Genomic DNA, 23,390 nt, shown 5'->3' on the forward strand with positions numbered 1-23,390 from the left:
ATCACCCCCCCCCCCCACACACACACACACAACAAACAAATAAATGACTTTAAACGAAATCAACATAACCTTTATTTAACAGCTGTAGCAATATTTCCCAAAGTAAACAAGAGAACATATAGGGGAATATATTTATAGATACATGTACATGAATATTTATGTTCTCATTACCCATCATGCATTCACAATGACGTAATTTCACAGTGATAACAATGATGATATTTGATATAATCATAAACAGAATATAAAATGGTCCATTATAATATTATTAAGTAGATAATGAATACATGTACACTGGCACATCCACAGTATATGATATGTACAATTTATAAGTTTACAAAAATTATAAAATAGTTTGTTGTTAATATTTGTCATAAGAGGTAACCCATCTGAAATCTGGGATGAAGGATGTGGGGGAAAATTGATTGGACTGAAATCAAGGAAAAACAACCCAGACTCAATAGTAAAAAAAGGCTCTCTCAACAGAATTTCGAAAAAAAACCTCTTACATGAAAAAAATAATCCCTGCTATAGTAGTGTGATAAAAAGCATGCAATTGACCAATTATCTCCACCGTCAAATGGGTCACCAATGTCTAAATATTATATATGAATTACCAGGGCGAAACAATGTATTTGAACTGTAGTCAGACATTGTGTTTCATCAGTTTAATCCTATTTAGACATAAAATTGGCATAAAATTGAAGTTTAAATAAAATTTAAATAAATCTCAATAAGGGTATATTTTCCGATGATTGGCCATGTATACGCACTACAACCGTTTGCCTAAAACACTTTCTGAGATAACTCAAAACCAACTAAATATGCACTGGGCTCTTAACAAGCTCGTAAATGTTATTTTAATCAGTATAAGGCCAAAAAATTGTTTTGTTGCCCTCAGCGACCGACCAAAAAATATGAAATATTGGGTCGCGTTTTTTTTTTTAATAGGCCCAAATATTGAAAACTCACCATTGGAACAGTAAAAAAATGTTTCCTCTAAAAATTAAGGATCCCGGACCGTTGTTTGATCCCCAGAGTCCCCGTAAGTGGCGATTTTGAACCTCGGGTTGATCTGTATTTCTCAGACATGTTCCGAATACTATGAAGTCCATATACCTTGGCTATTTACGATACTCTTAGTTTTCACAAATTTAAAAAAAAAATCCGACCGACAGACCTAATTTATCAATTTTTCGACTTGAGGGCAACATAAGGTTTTTTTTGGCCTAATGGTGATTGAAATCAAGAACATGCAAAAAGTTCTACTATTATGAGAGCTAGTAAACAAATTACACACATTTTCCGAAACTTAAAATAATACAAACGTAAGTATTGCAATAAATATCGAAAATTATGTATGTGACAATATATCTTATATTTCACTCTTTAACCATGGGAGCCAATATAAAAATTGTAAAAAAAAATGACTTTCGGATTATAATTTTGCCAAAAACTGAATGTTTCATTTGCGGATTCCGATGCGCGCGATATTATGTCCGATTATGTTAGCAACTTGTAGCTTCTTTCCAAGTCACCAACAATTAGGCTCATTCGAAGTTTATTTCCAAGAAGAATGGTCGTCAGCTCATATCTACCCACATTTTCTGAATTTCAAGGTGCTTCAACATTTACCTGCCAAGTCATGGCGAGGAGATCGATAGCTGGATATGGATGTGCGGAAATGGCGGTTGGTGACGTACGCGGACAAAATAACTCGTGGCATAAAATATGCAAATAGACATTACTTTGATTTCCGATAATCCAGCTGATAGGGCAATTACAATTGTATCTTTTTGTCACCGTCTTTTAAAAGCGATGATACAATTGCCGATTAGTAACTGTGTCCCCCCCCCCCCGCCGTCGTTAGTTTTGAAGCCAGGCGCCGACAGAGAGAAGAAGTGTATTATATAGATGTGTCTATTTCTTAGTGCTGGCCATAACTGTGTCATGCAGTAATTTATGCACATACATTACCTGTATGTAAAGAAATGATTGGTTGTTAACGTCACGTGATGTTAATTAACATTTGTTTCTTGCATAATGATATTCGGAACCGAAATCCCGGATGTATTTTTTTTTTGTACATCAGGCACGATCTTGATATGAAATAGTGCATGATATACGATATCATTAGATCTATGCAGACCACCGATGCTAAATGACGTAGAACCAGTTTATTCGTGTCCTCACCGGTGAATGTCAATTGTTGGGTTGTCGAATGTGCCATTGTGAGAAGTCTGTTGTTGTCCCTGACCGTAATAATTACTTCTGTTTTGTGCCTTCATGTCAATCTGGTCCTGAAAATGGCGAGATCTGTCATGCATATACGCCTTGCTGTCATCGTGAGCTGTTCTACGATGGCATATCAAGACACTGATAAAAACAACGATTATAATGAGGGCGACAATGCCGAGAATGCTGCCTGCTATGATGGCTGTTAGTGGCGATGTTTTCGGCGGTTCTTCTGAAAAAAAAGGAAGAAATGAAGAGTGGTGTGGTGTTTGCTGTTTTGTGATTGGTTGATATAGTTTGCAGGAATCACTGGTTAGCTCAACTGGAAGTTTGTTGTTGGCAATGTACATTGCATGGTGATTCTTCATCTGACTCGTTTTTGTATATGTTAAATTAAGAAAGAAATCAAAGTAAAATCTGCCGCTAAGATTATTTGCTCACCTGTTTTCCTCAAACTGACCGTGAAATTACAAGAGGCTGTGTTCTCAGAAGAATCCGTCGCAGTTGCCGTCACATGGTGGCGCTGTTCACCAGCAAACAACTCGGATCCATTCTGTCTGTTGTACGTGATTGGTTTTATGGGATGGAGCCCGATGTTGTCGTGAGCTGTTGCCAGAGGCCAAACTGCCGCATCGCTTGTTCTGGTCGTCGTCAGGAAGACGTTGACCGGGCATGTGATATCTGGGGGCTCGGCATCTGTAAAAAAACAGTCAAAACATCTTAATCCGGTTAAAACGAAAGTTCATTGTGTCATGAGGGAGGTTATGACTCACGGACAACCCGTTAGAAGTAGATTTTATGAACGCAACGATATCGAAATTCGACTCACCAATTAGTTGTAGCATAAACACACAGTAGGCGATATTTCTATTTTCATCAGTTGCTCGGAACCAGACTTCTCTCCCGTGCCGAAAATCCATCGAAAACTCAACTGTTCCAGGAAGAGTTACGTCGTGGCCAACGCTTTCGACTGTCAAGTTTCTCTGTAGCCAGTCTTCAGCAGCGAGGGTGATATTGACGTACGCGTGTGTCGAATTGGCCTCCAGGGTGTACACCCGAGTTTCCCCTTCTGGACATACGGTGAAGTAAGGCACTAAGAATGAGTAATATATTATTTACTGTAACAATTTATATACGTCCTCAGTCAGAAGAAATTCCAATGTTACTCGCAGAAAAATATGTTGTTTCGACTATCTTTTACAATAAATGACATTTTAGTGCAGTTTAAAGCGGGAGGGTCGTCACCTGCGCAGGCGCGGGAATTGAGTCCCAAGCGACGATAACAACACACGCTAAAAACACAAAGGCTCATGGGTAGACACTTGCATATAAACAATGAGACGCTATGGACACCTGGCGCATGCGCAGGTGACCACTCCCCCGTTTTAATCCATTTTTTTTTTTTAAAAAGTCGCTGGAATTTGTTTTACTATTTTTTCACCAGTCCTTTCCAAAATTAATGGTCTTACCTGTCTCGTTGCAAACATCTCCTTCGAAACCCAAACGGCACTCACATTTGTAACCAAATGTCGAATTCTTGCAGATGGAGGCGTTCTGGCAAGGATTGGGGTCGCAATAATCAATTTCCTCACCGCAGTCAATTCCTCCGAACCCAGAGGCGCATTGACACTGGTATGAATTCAGTGATGACGTACAGTTGCCCTCGTTCTGGCATGGGTTTACCGGCACACAGTTATCGGTGACGTGGCAGTCTTCACCACTGTATCCTCCCGCGCATCGGCAATAGAAAGTGCCGGGTACATTTTCGCAGACGTGGTTTGGTGGCGGACAGATGTCTGGGTCCTGACACTCGTCGACATCTGTAATGTTTACAAGTAGCCATACATGTAATTGACATTCGTTGAAACTGTCGTCTGCCGCCAAGCAAAAGATGTTAGCTCAGATAGGGAGAGTTGTTTGTTTGTACTTACGTAAGCATCGTCATACGTAACAAGGTGGAAACTTGTTGAGAAACTTGAAATTTATAAAAATCTCTTTCGTTTATTTATCAGAATTTTAATGTAGTCACTTTTCTTCGCACAGGGTCACCCTAATCTATGGACAGAACTTCTGGTCAACTGAACCTTATTTTCAAATTGAATGACGGATAATGTTCAGTCAAATTTGGTGAAAGATCCTGTTTTTTTGAATATTTATATTTTATTGTGGAAATAACTTTTTGTATAAATTAAATAATTCAGTACAGAATTTGGAGATCCGAATTTCCGGTGGGCGTCTCATTTTGTGAATTGTCAAGAAAAATTTCTGTTTGGTTTGTAGAACTTGGTTAAACAACAATACTTATTACACAAAACACAACAGTTACTCACCGCAGGACATAGATTGACACCCGGTGAGTGCCTCATCGTCGGGATCACCGCTGAGCACAAAATTCGGACTCGGTGAATTTCCCTTTTTCAGAGTTACGCAAACTTCTAAGGTTTCGTCACATGGTATCTGGCTACCATCAACTGTATACTGAATGCCATTAAACAGTATCTGGTCCCCGGGGGAAAGCCTCTGGCCGGCCTCCTCTGACGTCAGTTGTGGTACAAACGGCACGTTCATGTCACCTTCGGTGTTTTGTAGAAACACTTCAAGCCCCCAGAGATCAGTACCTGTGACGTCAGACCCAAGAATGCTTGACGTCGCAGCAATATTGAGAAACACGTCATTGATGCCATTTCCGTTGAGTTCATTACTTGATGTGACTGTGACCATGACGTTATTAATTATAACGACTGAAATACAAAATATGTGAATGAATTACGCATTAAAAGACACCGATTAAGATCATTTCTGGATTCTTTCTTTTTTAACTTACTTGCACATGAAGGAATGACGTCATTCCACTCGCCGTCGTAACAAGTGATTTGATTGGTTCCCACCAGTATACCAAGATCACATACAAATTCTACGACACCCCCGTTCACAAAGCTAGCGCCTGTTTCCTGTCGTCCGTTCACCGGCGAACCGGGATCCTGACAAGTGCCTGTCGATAGAATACCGCTGTTTACAACACAAGATACTTTTGTATGACTTATTTCGACGGTGTGTGATAATAATACCGGTAACTATACGAGTTAACTACTGAAGTACCAGAAGAGAAATGCGCCATTACATACAGCAACAGTATCTTCTGTTAGTAGTTGAGAAATTCAGAATTGCACAGTGGGTACGGGTCCGAGTAAATTTACCTTTTTTTGGCGAATTTGAATGGTGAAAAGCTTCTACTCCTATTACCGCGTCATGGCACCGCAATATAGATATTTAAAATTAACACGTTTGTTACTTGCACCGGCTTGTTGTGTGGGTACACACATATGAATGATGGAGACGCACTTTTACAACCGTGCCCCCTAACTTACCACAGGTTACAGACTGGCATCCCGTTAAGCTTATTTCATTCTGAACACCACTCAGTTCAAAATCGGGATTCGGTGAGATTCCCTTTCGCAGAATGACGCACACTTCTAAACTATCCGAGCATGGTATTTCACTCCCGTTAACCGAAAACTCTATATCGTTGAACCTTATTTCACCGCCGCTTAGGAGTGTCTGATTACTTTCGTCTGAACTCAGCGTCGGCGAGTCAACGGTGTAGTTGTCGCCGTTGGAGTCTTGTAGGTAGATTTCAATATCCCACAACCCACTGCCGCTGATATCAGTCCCAAGAGAGCTTGACGTCACGATTGCGTCAACGGTGATGTTATTAACGTCATCGCTTTTCAAGTCTCCTCCCGATGTTACCATGACCACAACGCTGTGGATAATTACGGCTAAGGAGTGAAAACAAACATTCCTACTAGTATACAAACTACTAGTATAATCTACAGTACACGTGGTGATTCCTTCTGATAACTTTTTAAATGGTAAAACAGATCAAAGTAGACAAAAAATAATGTTTTTTTCAACCTCTAGTCAGTGAATCTGTTTTTGAGCCAACGTTCTTAATGTAATAGACTATAATGTCCGTGCTGCACGGTTTACAATAAATTGCGCCTCTTTGCGACTACACGGTATCGTTGTCCAAGACCGTTATTAGAAGTACAATTTTACTATATTCTTATAAATGATTAACTACACAACCATGAACGGAATTGTCTTCGTTCAGTTATCGCAGGTCAGAATGTATATAGATGAACTAAAAGATGGTTAGTGGAAGTTTGGATGAGATTTCGATATTGCTATAACAGTTTTAGACGAACGAAAACACATTAGTCAGATGGTCAGTTCAAACTGCTTTCAGACTACATGGTGAGAATATTTAACAGAACCATCTATGCACATGCAAGCAATGGTGGGATTTCCCCCATTTTAAAAACGGCGGCCATATTAGTAAAACTTTAGAGAGAATGGTGACTCTAAAATAGTTGTTGAGTTATTGAAACGGACGGTTGTCAAGGCAACACACAAAACATTTCAAAACATTCTGGACCCGTTTTCTGTGTTCGCTATCATCGGAAGCAGATTTAGAACGTGCAATATGTGACGCTATGTACGTTGTCAAAACAACAATTACTTGTCGCAGTAGGTATTAGAAAGAATTCATTTGAGGTGTTTTTGGAATCATCCTCTCCTGGTGTAGCTGCTTTAGGAGAATGTGACAGCTTTCCTGTTTCCCTATCTACAACTGGTAGATGCATCAGCTACAGGTTAAAGTTATTGAAAAAAGTTCTAAATAAAGGTGAAAAGCGAGTTACCAAATTGAAATCAGCAGAAATAATAACAAATTAGTCGTCGACCGTTGATTTTGTTGGGTGTGGTTCAGGGGTCAAAGGCTAGATACGCAGATATTTAATTAACGTTGGAAACAACTGATTAAATGCTCGAGTCATGGGTTAGCAGCCGAGGAGGGCAGAACACAGGGTTTGGATGCTGAAACATGCATTTTGTAATTCGTTAGTAACACAGAAGGAATTTCACTTTATACTCGCTTGCCCTCTTCATGAAACCCATGAAGAACAATATATATATATACCAAATTGGTTATACACCACCCAATTCCACAATGGATAACGTGGTTGTAAAATTGTGTCAAGTAATACTAATACTCTCACGTATAACCTTGCTATTTTTGCTCATAATTTATTTAACTTGATACAAGCTTAAATTTGACCTTTGACCCAACGAATGTAATTTTATTATTTATTTATATACTTATTTATATACTTGCATGTGATATACTTAAAATTGAAAGGACTTTCAACAAAATTTTGCCGACAACACTTAGATAGTAGGTATACAAAATACGTGCCAACGCATTCCATGGAAAACAAAATAATAGTGTACTTACTTCCGCATGAGGGCGTGACATGGCTCCATACGCCGTTATTACACGTGGTTGAAGAATAACCTACCAATATACCAGCATCACATGCAAATTGTACAATGCCGTTATGTAGATAACTGCCGCCCTCTAGTTGGTGTCCGTTAACTGGGGTACCAGGGTCACCACAATCAGCTGTTGAAAAGTAAATAGCACGTTAAACATAATACAACTGTTCTATCACAGTCCCTCTATAGAGGGATAGAGGGACTGTGGTTCTATAAATAGCGACCTATGTAGACGAAGCGACTCTGTGACGTAAACAAGGAAAGGAAGACGCCATTTTGACGTCACATAGTTACTTAGCCGCTAGAGGGCGCAGTTTATACTGCACGACGAGATGTAATAAAGGGGGTAAACGTGCACGTGGTCTACTGTTAAATGCATGTGGGGTGAGGTAGTATCCATGTTGGTATTGTCTAGGCCAGTATTGCCAGAGCAGTTTGTCAAGCACCAGTACAAGATATTTTTCGATATTCCCCCAGTAGAAATGACGGTATAGCTATAAGAAACGCATCCCTATGCTGAAATCAAGAAATGGTTAGCGTTTGAAATGCACAGCTACGGTGAATACACGATAGATTATCTCTATATATATATATATATATAAGTGTAGTTTCTTTTCTAAGTTGTTGATTGTGAATATTTACTAATAATACGTGTAAGCCATCATCACAACCGCAAACAGGCAGTATTTGTAGGCCAGTCTCTGTGTAGTGTCCGACCGACTATACCTGATCATAATAACGCGTAGGTACGATGGCGGTAATATCTCGATGCCTGTTTAGAGGCATACATACGTTACGAGTGTTCTCAGGAAAATATAATGCTCGTTGGTCATTGGTTCGATTGAAAGCACGGTTGCACACGTGATCACGTGAACTTCTGTGATTGGTTTTACGGCCAAAGGCTGGCCGCAATTAAAGGTTACATGCATCTGGGCGTTACTAGAGAGAGCTATAGCGAGTGGAACGGCGCAAAGAATCGACAACACAGTATGCGTAAAAGATGATATTACAAATGAGTTTTCCTACCTTGACAAGGAGGGGGTACGTTTACAGGGTTCCATTCTCCGTCCGTGCATGTGGAAGAGGGCGCCCCCTGCTGACTGGATCCTCTGTCGCATTGAAAATCAATGACGTCACCATGTCTATACAAATTGTGTGGCTGGGTAGGGTCAGGAGAACGACTGCCGGCTTCAGGTGCGCCAGGATCTGCGCAGTTGGCTGAAAAAGAATGAATACGGGATCAGCAGTCTAAACTCGAGCGTAATTCTTTGGTAACTTGGACCTGATATCACCACCAGAGGGCACCACCACGCTGACTAATCGATTGATTGATTGATTGATTGGAATAGTCACCTTTTTAGACCATCGTCTGTCGCGAGTACATGAGTATATTGTTATTCAGATCAAATAGAAATTGAGCCAATCACAGATTAATAAGCCATAATTATGTAAAGGATGGCGTAAGAGAAATAACATTTTGTTATAAGGGAGTCTTGGTTGATTAAAGCGTTATAGTTGGCGCGGCGTGAAATGCGCGTTCGATTTACAAACACATAATCAATACAACACGGGTATATTTATACTTACAATCGAATGTGTTTATAAAAAATATACAAACTCCACTGAAATATGTTTTATCCAAAGCATAGACAATATGGTTTATGTTCAAAATAAACGAGACGATTGGCTCGGTCGGTCAGTACGAACCTTCATTATATGAAATAGAACGCGTTACAAAAGCCAACGTCAGTGCACGGGCTCGTACTTATTTCGATTTATAAATAAAATATGACGTACATGCCTTAGTTGACTTCAGTGTATGACATTGCATGGAATCCATATCAAACACGGCCCGGCGCGAGAAGCGTATTATTTGATTTAAAGGCAGCCCAAAATAAACAAAAAATACCCTTACCAACACAGTCTGGCAAGTTCAGTGAGAGAAAGAAACTGCCCATACAAAAGAGCGATGACTGTCCTGACAACGTGTAGTTCTGGTCACACTCGATAAACAGCACACCGTAGGTGTCGACTGACGTAGGGTTGTTCCTAAAAGAACCATGCTCCGGTGGGTCAAAGTTCACGTCACATGCTGTAAAAAAACAAAATCCACTTCCTTATGTTACCAGAATTGTACCTGAACAGATGGGGAGATTATTTTTAAGATGAAAAAAAAGAATGTTAGTGAACCAGCTGTTAGCAAGCAAGCAAGTAATCTCTTTCTGGCGGACCACAGGTGTAGACATATATTACATCCCATCCCTGAAATTATACCGGCATCGAAGGCGGATACTAGAGAAGGGCTTACATCGACCATATCTATACATGGTCACTGTAATCACGCGAGATTTCACGTGCACGGAAACATACGCTAAGTACAATATAAGTAAACCACCTGTTGCTAATCGTATACTAAACCATTCCCCTCACAGTTTATTTTGCTTTTCGCGACTTCTCGCGAGACTTCAAGGTGATATTTATCGCATGTCACCCTAGGTCATCCTAGTTGTATCTATCATTTGCCAAAATTTACTCTAAATACAGTCACCCGATTTTGTGTATAAATCACTTGATGTTTTAAGCGGGAGGTTCGTCACCTGCGCACGCGCGGGAATTGAGTCTCAAGCGACGATAACAAAACACGCTAAAGACGCAAGAGGCTCATGGGTAGACGCTTGTTTGTAAATAATGACACGCTATGGCCATCTGATGCATGCGCAGGTGACGACTCCCCCGCTTTAACGTCCATATTATGTTCTTTTCTTACTGATTTGACTAAGTACTGCGGCGTATTTGTTTTTTTTTATTTCTTTCTCTCTTGAAGTATATTAGTTGTTTGCTTTGAATCATTGTGGCATAACTTGTGAAATGTTTGTCAGCCATTTGTCATTTGGACTTATAAATTTACGACATCATTTGGTTATACATATTTTTCGATGAGGAGGGCTTGTCACAACCAGCATAGTAATAAAGGGCGGTGGTCGTCGCGCAGCGCGTGTTCGAATTTCATGTAAATAAACAATGTATTTTACACGCGCTGTGTACGTCGCTATGCGTCCCATATCAAACAAGACGTGGCGCAACGAACACCGCGCTTTACAAATATGGCGTACTCAGGCTCATGCAATCGTGTAGATAATAATATGCAGCATGTGATATGAATAACGTTATGATTAATAAAAGAGCATACAGACAGTATAATTATATCAAATTAATTTCGGCTGATGAATAATTTTCTTCTCACAGTATAACGCAATTTCAATCTTACAATTCGCCGAATACGTAACCATAACAACGGACACCGTCTGGGGATATCATTGGTTTCATTACTTTAGATGTTTCTACGGTTTTTGCTGTACACATAAGTGATTCTACACATTGCAACCAATAATAACACATTTTCGCACGCTACGAGTAGTAATCGATTTCATTGCCATCCTGTAAGACACTGGTGAATTATTGGAGCGTGTGACACCAGTGTCGATACGATAATAGCTTTTTAAGTGATCATTTTTTTTAATAAATGCATCGATACCATGCAAGTGAAAAAATCTCCGTTACCATTAATCTGGATGAATTGGTTGGCTGTTGACATTTAGGTCCGTCCCTAAGATTACGTCACAGTACAGTAAATGTTGCCTACTGAAATCCACGTAAATTACTTGGTAATTCCGTTTTGTAATCTAGTAAATTCCTAAAAATGCATATTGTGTAATAAAAAAATGAGGATGAAACAATTGTGCTTTGACATATCAATGATGTTTTATAAACTGCCTTCCTTTGCAAATTATCTTTTATCCCATGTCACGGGTAATGTAGATAAAAATAATTATAAATTATCCATAGTGCATTTCAAAAAGAACATTCTTTCACACGTTTGTTTTAAACTTCTGAAAACAAAATCTCGAAATCGAGGCGTATTTATATCATATTTACGTGATTAGTGCGGCATTACTAAAAGTTGATCAAATGCCAAGTATTAAATAAAATAGTTGGTCGCATCAATACTTAACAAACGCCTATGAAGGAAGTAATTAATTATAAAATAATATGAGTTATTATAACTGTCGGTACTCATTATCTCTGCATTACAATTTTATATATTTTAATTTCCACAACAATACGAATACATCTATATATATTCACAATAGTAATCAATACAGACAGGTGATATAAAACATTAAATTATAAGTAACGTTTTCATTACTGAGATTCGTCAAATATAGATAGTGAAATATTCGTTCAGTGCTAACTACTGAAAGTAAACTGGCGAATACGCGCAATATAGAGTACTGTAACAACGTAATTGATTTCTCTGATGTTCAAACTTTTTCATTTGTTATAATTGTAACACGCAATTTCAAATTAAATCTGAATCCAACTATACTGCACACAAACAAAGATCTATATGACATGTATTGATAATTCCAATCTAGTAATTTCCTAAAAATGCATATTGTATATAAAAAAAAATAACAATACAACGATTGTGCTTTGACTGCCTTCCTTTACAATTTTTTTCAAAACATGATATTATTCTTGGCAACAAGGATTTTCCCAAAATTGACAATCCACGATATCTCTCTTATCCATCCTTGCATGGATGTTTTAATCTCATTGAACAAGTACATAACTAAGAAAAAGACGTAATTACAGTTTAATGTTTTATATCATCTGTATTGATTACAATGACGGAGTTGGTAAAGGTAGCAAAATGGGAGATACTAGCCCCACTGTTTCGAAATGAAGCAATACTCTCCCTACTTACCATTCAAAATTGTCAGAATGGATCTTTTCCCCGTATTTGAGTGATGTAAATTTATATATTTTCATTATAAATAATTATAAATTATCCATGTTACATTTCAAAAGATTTTCTTTCATACGTTTTTTTAAAACTTCTGAGAAATCAAAATATCGGAATCAAGACGTATTGATATCACATTTATGTGATTAGTGCGGCGTTATTAAAGTCGATCAAATGACAAGTCAATAAATAAACTAGTTGCTCGCATCAATACTTAACAAACGCCTATGAAAGAAGTAATTAATTATAAAATAATATGAGTTATTATAACTGTCGGTACTCATTATCTCTGCATTACAATTTTATATGTTTTTAATTTCCACAACAATACGAATACATTATACATTATATTCACAATAGTAATCAATACAGGTGATATAAAACATTAAATTATAAGTGGTGTTTCCTTAACAACAATCATTATAGTAGTTGACTTCAGAAATTTGAACAATAAAACCGCGCGGTTTGTTTGATTCCGACGCCGAGAGTGTGTGGCGTAGTTTACCGTGAGAAATCATCGTCACAGTCGCACGCCCAGCATTGTGGAACTGTTTTCTCTATAAATCATACATCCTGTCCATCAATGCACCATGCCCAAAAGACAGGCTGGCGTGTGTCGTTGAGTATATCAATACTTTCATTGTTGCTCACGTCGCTGTTTTCCTCGACATAACAAACCCCATACGGTCCCACTTTACCTAACATTTCCTGTATCGCAACAATTCGGAAGATCCATTGCCCCGTGCACGTCATCATCCTAATTTACACTTTTATAGCTGTATTTATCATATATGACGTACATTGTACATTCGACATTTGCTTTTGACGTAAATATGATTAGCCGGTAATTGCGATTGTTGGCGTGCTGTGACAGACCACACCCGTATTGACACTTTCACTCGATAGTACAGCAGATAAGTAAACATGAAGTACGATTGATAATCAATGTGACGTATCCACAGTACCAAACTCAATATATACGACACTGGGCAGTAATTTATCACCACGCAACCGTTTATTTGTATGGGAGAAATTATCATTTAAATTGAAAAAAAAAAATATTGCATGGTATTTATAGCTTTGTTATATTTTCATCGCATCGTATATCTTTAAAATAAATATACATACATAAAGTGGTGGTTGAATTTCTAATATTTAGTTATAACGATTGCTGTTATTATATGAAAATAATTTCTCATTCAGCCCCCGTGTTAGTAGCAATGCGTTGGATATATCAAATCTCGTGTTAACTTACCTGCTTGTGTGAGATGTTGTGGTATTAAATACAAATACAGTACCGGGATCAAGTTCAAGTGTCGTCCCACAGAGCTGCGCATGCTGTAAACGCAATTACATTGTATATCGGTCGTGTCGGAGAGCTCTGAGCATTGTACTGCGATCACACGGAAATAGGACACGGTCTACTGGTATCTTTACTCGAATCAAGCACTGTGAAACAAGCGATATTTTCAGGTCACACACGCATCTGATTTGCATATCCCAGGGAGTGTTATCGCGATGTGTAACTTGACAACTACCTGTAGACGCTGGAATAATAACACCGTTTCATCGCGGCTTCTTCGTATAAAGCATTGAATTCCGGGATCGAAACTCGTCTTCGCCATTGGTCACAATTAACCACGTGATTAGAATATGTAATTTCTAAATCACGTGACTTACCGTTATTTTTACAGCTTGCCGAAAACAAGTTCATAACGAAAATAACTATTTCCGTATAATGTCATCTGACACACCGTAATGACCTAGCGATATTTATAAGTTGCACGCTATTTGTGTCATTAGACAATGCTTCGATTATAGGCAAAGCACGCGGTACCTACCCGCTGTAAAAAGACTGACGGTATTTATATGTATATCCGCAGACTGGTAATGGTGTGCCGTCCTAGATAGAATGAGGACAGAGAATTACCGCGATGCTATAGTAGTTAATAAGTTCCATAGGTTGATGAATAAATTTACTCATATTTGAGCGTGTCACACGTAGATACAAGCGTTCACGAATGAAACATGAAAACTAGTATGCAAATCATTTTCTCGCTACCTTATTATTTGTTATTATAAAATATTATATATTTTTTTCTCTTTTATTTTGAATACCAATATTTAAAAAAAAATGGCCGCAGTTGCGCAGCTGGTTACCGTGGTTACTAAAGACTGCACAAAAGCAATAGCGTTTGCTGTTATAAAACCATTCATTGATATTCAATGCATGTATACGATGAATACATACTCATCGGTTACAGCATTTTTAAATGTTGCACGCATTGCTCATTTAGTCTCATCGGGGACAGCACGGCGCTGGATTACGAGATAAATCATTGAAATCTATAGCATCAAATATGTCGGCACTGTAACAAGTGTCAGTGGTCTGTGTTGATATATTAACTAAAATCCCGAAAATGTGCCCCCCGAAAATTATGTGTAAATTATTCGTTGGCTTGTCAACGTTTTGCCCCGCGTTTTGCGCTTGGCGTCTGTCATGAAGTTATGAAGCGGTCCGTTATCTATTTCATGTGAAATGTATATTTGTGTCAAAATAACAACTTTCATAAAATTTATCACCTTACGGGACAGCTCACTTAACCTCGCTGTATTTGTATCATGGGCAGACCACCGTATATACGAATGGAATCAGCCCAGTCCACTGTAATTCACGGCAATTATCACTGGGTACCCCGATGCGGAAAGTGTGACCCGCTATTTGCAAGCCGCAGACAAGGAATCATTGAGCTGACGGACTAGATATGGTGATGATATTAATCGTATACGTGTTTATTATTGTCTAGTGTTGGGGGTTTACATGGGTGTGTCTTAATACCACCAAGCATATTATACGGTGAGTATGAACGATAGTGACAAGCTAGGTGACCGGGAAATCATCATACCGCTGTATGCTGCCATATTTTTACCACCACTGGCTGCGAAATCATTCGTTTCACCTCTGACTGCGGTGTCGATTCAATAAACGAGTGACACAATCACTATTATTCAAACAATAACAGGAACAATGCGAATCCATTACATTACACGTAGATATTTTACGAAAGTGGTGGGGTGAATTGCGCCCTCTATTTTCATATACAAATGTACTACCATATGTGAAAGTTAATGAAAATAATACATCGTCCGATATATAATACATCGTCCGAATCGCGCGGCTTCGTGAGCTCGATATAAACATACTCGATGATCGAATAAATGAACCATGGCTGGCGAAGATGTAAATACGTGAATATCACGTTCGTGAGAAAGTTGAAGCTTCCATGCCACTAATTAAATTTCCATAGACAACATTCTTAGCGTTTGGGTTAATTAGGTTTCAAAGATTAAATAAAGTATTGATTATTTTTTGAAACCACGTGTGACAGTGGCGACGGCATGGGGTGGGGGCAATCAACCTGAAACCCTTGTATGTCAGCAAAATTTGCCTCTCAAAATACAGGAAATAGCATTTCAGCTGGTCGAGATTTCAAAATTGAGCAGATTCTAAACAAACCCCCCACCCCCATGCCGCCGCCCCTGTTCACAGTAACAACATTTTCTCCAAAAACAGACACACACATGGTAAACTCCTACACAATGGCTCAGGAAAACAGTCACTTTTATCGTGCCTAATAGACAATTGCCCAGATCCACAGTAACCGGTTCTTGTCAATAAACTTTCACGCACTAGTCCGACATTGAAGTGAAGTGCGCCCTCGAACAGAAAAAAACCTACATTTTAACAACTTAGGTTAACCTCAACCATATGTACTGAGGCTAATTGCGAGACTTGAAAAGGAGATGCCCGGTCGATTACTTCGATGGTCTGAATGAACAGTTGAGTAATATAGGTCTACTTGGGGCGCCCCCTACGTCCCACGGATTTGCTCAGCGGTGGGCCAACATTTTAGATGGGGTCGCAAGATAAACAATCCAAAGAAAAACATTTGACCCGGAGGTTATGCGCCGCTGTTTTGACCCTCATTTTAACGACAGAGCCGAATTTTTGGGCCTTTTTTTAAACATGTTTGACTAACTTAGCAAAATGTTGGCAATTTTTTAACGAAAATGCCAATTTTAGAGCCAAAAAAAAACCCCCAACGTTTGTGTGTGCGTGTGTGTTCAATTTTCAACCACAGTCCCTCCACAAGGAGGAATTGAGTCCCAAGCGACGATGTTATAATACGCTAAAAACACAAAGGCTCATGGGTTTGTAAACAATGACACGCTATGGCCATCTGACGCATGCGCAGATGACGACTCTCGCGCTTTAAAATTTTCGAACGTAAGCATGTCTACTACAATGGCGTGCTTTTTAAATACACCCGTCGCGTGGGCTTTATGTTACTGTCATATATTTGAATAGAATCGTGTACTGTAATTTCATTTCATTCGTCATCAAACCAACAATACTCTGTGAATGCTAGTACATGTATCGGATCTTTACCTTTCGAGATTTCATTGTATAGCTAGTACTAGTACTAGTATTACCCAATAATGCTGCCCTCAACGTCCTAGATGTCGAATCGGGATAGTTGTGAGGGGAGTATGCAAATCAAGAGAAACAGTTTTTTTTTTTGCCGATAGAAAAACATAGTATGTACACCTAATATAGACCGTTATGTTCAAACACGTGCACACAAGAGTTACTGTAACTATAATACGTTGCTGACACTACATATAATTGAAAACAATGAGAGCACGTTGTGATATGGTAAGATATAGTAACCATGGTATTTATAAGGACTAAATTGTTTTATGGTAATATCTACCTTGCATAAAACCTACGATCACGTTCACAGAGGGCGGCACATAAAGAAGCACCTCAACAACTTAAACCCAGGCGTGCCTTGAGACTTATTTTGTTCTGTTTCAGTTCCAAATTCAAGGACCATAAAAAGTAAAGCCAGTACGTATCAGACAATTTAATACACTGATACCGTCGAGCTCGATTTTATTGCTGGCGTGGGGTGTTTTTTTTTCTTGGGGGGGGGGGATTGAACAAGATGGACCCCATGCAGTTCATCTAACTACACGTACTAGTATATCTATTCGCACACACACGCACACTATTATAAGTATGCATCGAAAACACCAATCACATGACCCACTGATTATGACGCACATTAAATACGAGAATGTTTAATTTACATAATATAAATAATTACAACAGTGGCAATTTTAGAAACAACGTCGACAACCACTTAGAAGCAAGCTCTTTGTCGAATGACCGGAGGTATTAGGTCCTCGCTAATAAGCCAATTAAGCCGGGCTCCACGTACAATAACATTCCACATCACAGATGGTTAGCGCTACCCTGGTTTCAAGTAAACTCCGATAGCATGACAAAAACGTCTCCATTCCGTTACTTAGAGGCGACACGAGAAATTGTCTACGCAGTAGATGGTTTCATACCTCGTTGGTATCACTCGCCAACAAAAAAAACTTATGGTTCCTCGAGGGATAGGGACTACATGTACATGTGTATATACAATGTCGAGTCTGCTCTCGTGAAGTGAATTCAGAGGGATGGTGGAACAATAATAATAACAAAACAAACAAAAAACACCATAACGCTTGAATTTACGTATTATATCATTGGGCGGTAAATACTATAATATTATTAGTATATTGACTTAATACTTGGTAAAATACGAAAAAATATACCTTTTGTACAAAATGGCGCATATCAAGCCAGGCGACGCGAAGAACGGTGATCATTATGATAACAAGTCAATACATTGTGTACAAGGTTATGTTTTGCTTCGTATTGGTCCCATTAGAATGCAATTTTCGTTACTTGGACGGCCAATTTAATTAGACAAAATACAATCTAAAATTTGGCTTTTAATTGGAAAATGGGCTAAGCAATTCCCCCTTCTTCTGCTTCCTAGCCTGGTTTGTACATCCCTATTATTTCTTTGGTCTGTGGTTGTGGACAAATTGTCTGTACTGTATAGTGAAACCATTTACTAGTATCACCTAGACAAATGACTGTAGGGGCGGACATCCGGGCATTTTCACCGCCTGGCAACCATCACGGCGAAAACAAAGGCCGAAAACTCTCAGAAAACGGTACTTTGGGCTCTTCGACCGGCGTTCTACAGCCACCGTCCCGGAGGGTAGGATATTTATTTAATACGTTCGAAGTTGAAATTGGGTTTTGTTTTATTGGGGTGAGCTGGTTTTGTGCGGCGATTGTTTTCTATATGTGTTTGTTGTTACTTTCCTCCGCATAAATGATCCATGTCTTGTTAAAGTATTTCTTGCATATTGTCACAATGCTACATTATAATATAAATAATTCATGCCATAGCGTGTTCATGTTTACATGGAGTCATCACGGCTACATGATGATTCCTCATGCTTGTACAGGTAGCTCTTCAGCGCGAACGCCTTGTTGCAGCGCTTACAGACGTACGGCTTGAGATTACTGTGTGTCTGGATGTGCGCCCTCAAGTTAGATTTGTCGGCAAACGCTTTGCCACAATCTTTGCAGTTGAACGGCTTTTCCCCGGTGTGTGTCCGGATATGTCCCTGTAACAGCCACGGGCGGCTGAAACACTTCCCGCAAATGTCACATTTACAGCCAAGCTTATGAGTTCTGTGTGAATAGAAGAAATAAGATTTTTATCATTTACATGTGTGATTTGGCAAGCTGAAATGTCGGTCTTACAGAAAAGTTACTCAAATGTGTAGACATCATTGGTTTTCGTCATTCTCTCCTAAACACTTATATCCTTATTGTATTCTAATCTAGATCCCAGAGGGGATACGATATCAATAAAGGTTGTTATTATCATTACACGTTGTGTCCCCACGCGCAATCCACGCAAGGAGGCCGACGGCCTTCTGGTCATACACCTGTAATTCTAACTTACCTAATGTGCATGCTCAAAGCTGGCATGGAGACGTATATCTTTTCACAGTGAGGGCACTTCTTCGCTTTCTTGTCATTCACACTTCGGTGGGTCTGTCGATGCCTTGCCAAGTTGCTGGAAGTACTGTACTGTTTTCCACACTCCGGACACTTGTGGCCGTTGTGGGCGCTAACTTCTTTGACCTTCTCAGATTTTTCGTTGATAAACATTTCAACTGTATCGATGACGGGCTTATTTGTTACCGTGGCAACCAATTGTTCCAAGTCTGATACAGTGTGCTGCTCCGTATCGGAAAAACTATCTTCACTGTTTTCGACATTGCCCAACATAATGTTTTCTAGAATCTGTTCCGGCTCTGATTTTAAGTTGTTGTTGTTGTTGTTATTATGCTCTTCCATTTTATTCGAATCGACAAACAAGGATTCCTCTGCATCTTCCGTTTCTCCGGCAACGAACGACTCATCATCATCCTTTTCAAGGGCCTCGGGTTCGTTCTCGGTGTTCGACGAGCGTCGATAAATGGACGTGGATCTTCGTGTCTGAACTCGGGTTGGTTTTTGACTGTTGTCGTCACATTCTTTTCTTTTTCTCTGTTTTCGGGGTCGTACCATCTTCATACCGGACAGAAACTCGTCAACGGTAAGCGACGAGCGTGAAATAAACCGCGGGATCCGCGGGCGCCCCCTGTATCGCTTGCGGCGTGATGGCGCTTTACTGGGAAAACTATCAATTGCCTGGGCTTCAGGGGTGGGTAACAGGAGCAGGTCTTCCATGTCTCTCTCCAAGTTTACATTCTTGAGTTCTGAACATGGATAACACTCTGTTTTAATGAAAAAAAGGTCAATTAGTAGGTACTCTCTGTTGCGGTATAAGATTGGTGAGAGTATCGCGTTACCGTTAAACTTTTACCCATAGCGGGTCACACGATAACCGCAACTTAGAGACCTTACTCTCTGTTGTTGTAAAGGTTACCTCTGTGCCCCCACTGTCTCAGTGTTCCCTTATTAATCGGTTATCTTTCAGGGCATTATTCATTGTAACTTTTCAAACACCATGTTGTCAAACATAATTTGCTGTGAACAACGTGGAACAATCAACTCCTTAAGAGGCGACGCGAGAAAATAAACGAAGAAGCCATTTACTTGAAAGCTTGCATTGTTGTCTGATTTTTTTTTCTCAAAACGGGGACACCCTTACTTATACGCGCTGAAGTTTAACAAATCCAAGAGCAGTTAATTTATCCCAATGTTACAATTACCAATCATTGTGAATTCTTTACGCCGGTAATTGTGGCTAATTTAGGCATGATCAAGCCGATTTTGCCATGGGCCGAAACAATGGATGATTTCTTTTTCGGGTTATTTGAAATAAGCCAGTTTTGATATAAACGGAGAATAAATAGTACTAGTTAGGGTTAACACACATGAAGGATTCATTCACCAGACCACCGTGAAAATGACAGCCACGGCCATGCACATCCGCGGATTTATTTTAATACTCCGGTTTCATTATTAAAACAAACCACAACAAAAGTAGACTTAATTCTGAACCAAGTTTGACTATACCCACACTGCTATTATTAGTGTTTTTTTTAAGGACCCCATCTGGAAATCTAAAAAGATTTATTTTAAGTTGTTTCCACATAAATATAGACTGTTTTTTTCAGATAAGACTAAGTCTCTAAATAACAAGAGAATTGTAAGCGTCCAGTTGTTATCATAACCGACTATACGTATCACGTGTACATGTCGTGGGCCCTCCCTGGGTATCGTCATCTGTGCTTTTTACCAAGATCACCAACGAGCATGTTCTAGAACGGCGTCAATTTCACTTCGCAAGTGGAAACTGCGCCGCTGGTGCTATTCTTTCAAGTGAAATAACAGACACATTCTACTCGAAATAGAAAACTGGGCGAAAGGAAAAGTCACGTAAAAGGGTTATCAGCTATAAGCGGATGAGACGTAATTCAACACCCAGAATTGGACTCCTTTTTTTAGAGAGTGAGAGAGATGCCAATCAAAGAAATCAGGAACTTTTTTTTTTCAATAAACGAATTGTACACTTTTTTTATTTCAAGCTATAATGAAAATGTCTGTGTTGCATTTGAAATACTTGCATTATGGCGGTTTCAACTGATTTTTTAAAGAGGTCATCGATGTATTAGGGTATGTCAGCGATTTGTTGGCGATTGATGGCAGGCAGTTAGCGAGATAAACATAGATCTCAATAACAAGGCCATCTACGATGATTTTTAAGTCAAACTCAAGTTATATATCCGTCGAAAGTTTGTGAAAATATGCCGATGGACCACGGTGACTGGAAACGTGGTTTATTTATTGTTTTCATTCCGTGTGTTTTGACGTCGAACAACATTCCTGAAAGTATAGTATCAAATAAAACAGTTTCTCAAGCGAAGGCCAGAAAACTGCATGCCGCCTTGCTCGAGTACACACGCAGTTTCGAGACAATCTGTTTACAATTAAAAATGATGTATTATAGAAACGATATTTTATACGGCAGACTGGAATGCGTTCAGTAAAGGCCATTGCTGTGCCCTGTTCCAGTTTATGTCTATTAAAAAAGTTTATTTGGGTGTGTAGAGTGGGCGACGCAAACGTGAAACCCGAGTTAAATCCAACAAGTTGTCCGCAGACTTAAAAATCTACCCAAGCCTTTGAGCAATGTTGTGTCTCGTCACCCAAGACCGGATCTGAGCTGGCAAACAGGTTGTTGTAACTGGAAATGTACTGAGTAGTGTACAGTAATAAAAGTCCTACAAAATGGAGGCCTGTGCTTATAATCTAAATCGGTGATACAGTATGCTTTACATCCTGTGCGTATAACGGGGATTATTGTTTATGCGAACCAGAACTACGTCACATCTCAATACGTCTACATAACCACGGAAAAGTCAATGAGAAAAAACAACTGAAAGCGGAAACGGTGACGTAATATACAACTAAAAATGCCAAGGGATATGAGTTACCGAAAGAATACATATGTAATTGTCATTGAGCGTTTTTTTTCTGTCTTGTCATGGATTGTTAATACCGCCCAGATTGATTCGACATACCAATATTTAAACGGAGAACCACTGACACAGTCAGTGTGTTGAGAACAATCGTAGAAAAGATGTCTACATCGTTATGTCTGCTATTAAATGTTTTGTTTTTTTAAATATCACTTTAGAATAACGGAACTGTTTCATATACTATACATAAGCTTCGCGTCAGTGTGCAATACAGGGGGATGAATGATGACACAGTCGGCCATCATGGATTTGTTGAAAAAAAAAAAAAACTCACCCTGGAATTCGTTATGTTTTTCAAGTCTGTCTCGCCTCTCTTCCTCCATAAGGACGATGGCATGAGCCTGCTTGTATCTTCTCACAAGAAATGAACGCGGCATCTCGATAGCACCTCGGTCCAAGCAATGGGTTAAATAAGACTTTGCAGAACTTCGATGTGCGAGCTGCCCGCCTGGTATTGCTCCCTGTCAAACCGATGGCTAAGTTAGACGATAGAGAGCCAGCAACAAGTGTCAACTGATATCCACGGTGTCCTGCTGAGTTGCTTATATGGCGGAATTTCAACAATTTACCGTGCTCCAAAATTGTCCTTTTCGTTTTTTCCTCTCAGAATTTGTAGATATATCTGATAAATTTACGGAAAGACGCGTATTATCAGTTCACTTTCTAAACGATGAGATGAGCCTCGTACCAACGATGGTGATGATGATGATATATGTGTGACGCCTTTGTAAACAATCTCCTGTTGCGCAGGGGAGCTACTTTATATTTGTGAAAGCGATCGGTGCCTAATTTGCATATAGTTAAGTAGGTTTCAAATCGGAAACGTATGTACTGGCGAGAAATTGAGAAAACCGCGGAGGGCGAACAGTTTCTAAAACATTTCTGTCGTTTTCATCGTAGACGAACACAAATTGGTCGAGTGCCAACTCGATATCGTCACTGATATGAAAATATATTATCATAATGGTGAGGACGTCATAGTTCCATCAAGCGAAACATTGTGAAACAACAACAGACGAGCTATTTCCTCTTCTTGAAATTGTGAATAAGTTCACACGTTTATGAATAGACGTTGCATTTAATTGTTCTAGTTTTT

The 23,390-nt window shown here is 39.2% G+C and overlaps 2 protein-coding genes across 3 annotated transcripts; both read right to left on the reverse strand.

The window, feature by feature from the left end:
• Positions 1–44: 44 nt before the first annotated feature.
• On the reverse strand, positions 45–13,965 carry LOC100377819 (uncharacterized). Of its 2 annotated transcripts, XM_085500205.1 has the most exons (11): positions 13,635–13,965; positions 9,488–9,664; positions 8,599–8,790; positions 7,532–7,699; positions 5,604–6,014; positions 5,060–5,227; positions 4,566–4,976; positions 3,705–4,055; positions 3,065–3,328; positions 2,677–2,931; positions 45–2,467 (listed from the first exon to the last, which is right to left on the reverse strand). In XM_085500205.1, exons 1-11 carry the CDS (start codon positions 13,714–13,716, stop codon positions 2,190–2,192), a joined length of 2,757 nt encoding a protein of 918 aa, XP_085356331.1. In that variant the 5' UTR covers positions 13,717–13,965; the 3' UTR covers positions 45–2,189. The 2 variants fall into 2 exon arrangements, with proteins under 2 accessions (XP_085356331.1, XP_085356332.1); XM_085500206.1 differs by lacking the exon at positions 5,604–6,014.
• A 3,531-nt stretch (positions 13,966–17,496) lies between these two features.
• Positions 17,497–23,188, reverse strand: LOC144348365 (uncharacterized). Its single transcript, XM_085500208.1, has 3 exons — positions 22,569–23,188; positions 19,264–20,083; positions 17,497–18,986 (listed from the first exon to the last, which is right to left on the reverse strand). The coding sequence occupies exons 1-3, from the start codon at positions 22,669–22,671 to the stop codon at positions 18,710–18,712; spliced, it is 1,200 nt and encodes a 399-aa protein (XP_085356334.1). The 5' UTR covers positions 22,672–23,188; the 3' UTR covers positions 17,497–18,709.
• Positions 23,189–23,390: the final 202 nt, after the last annotated feature.

The sequence above is a fragment of the Saccoglossus kowalevskii genome, chromosome 6 (genome assembly GCF_978046115.1).
Source record: "Saccoglossus kowalevskii chromosome 6, keSacKowa6.1, whole genome shotgun sequence".
Lineage (NCBI taxonomy): Eukaryota > Metazoa > Hemichordata > Enteropneusta > Harrimaniidae > Saccoglossus > Saccoglossus kowalevskii.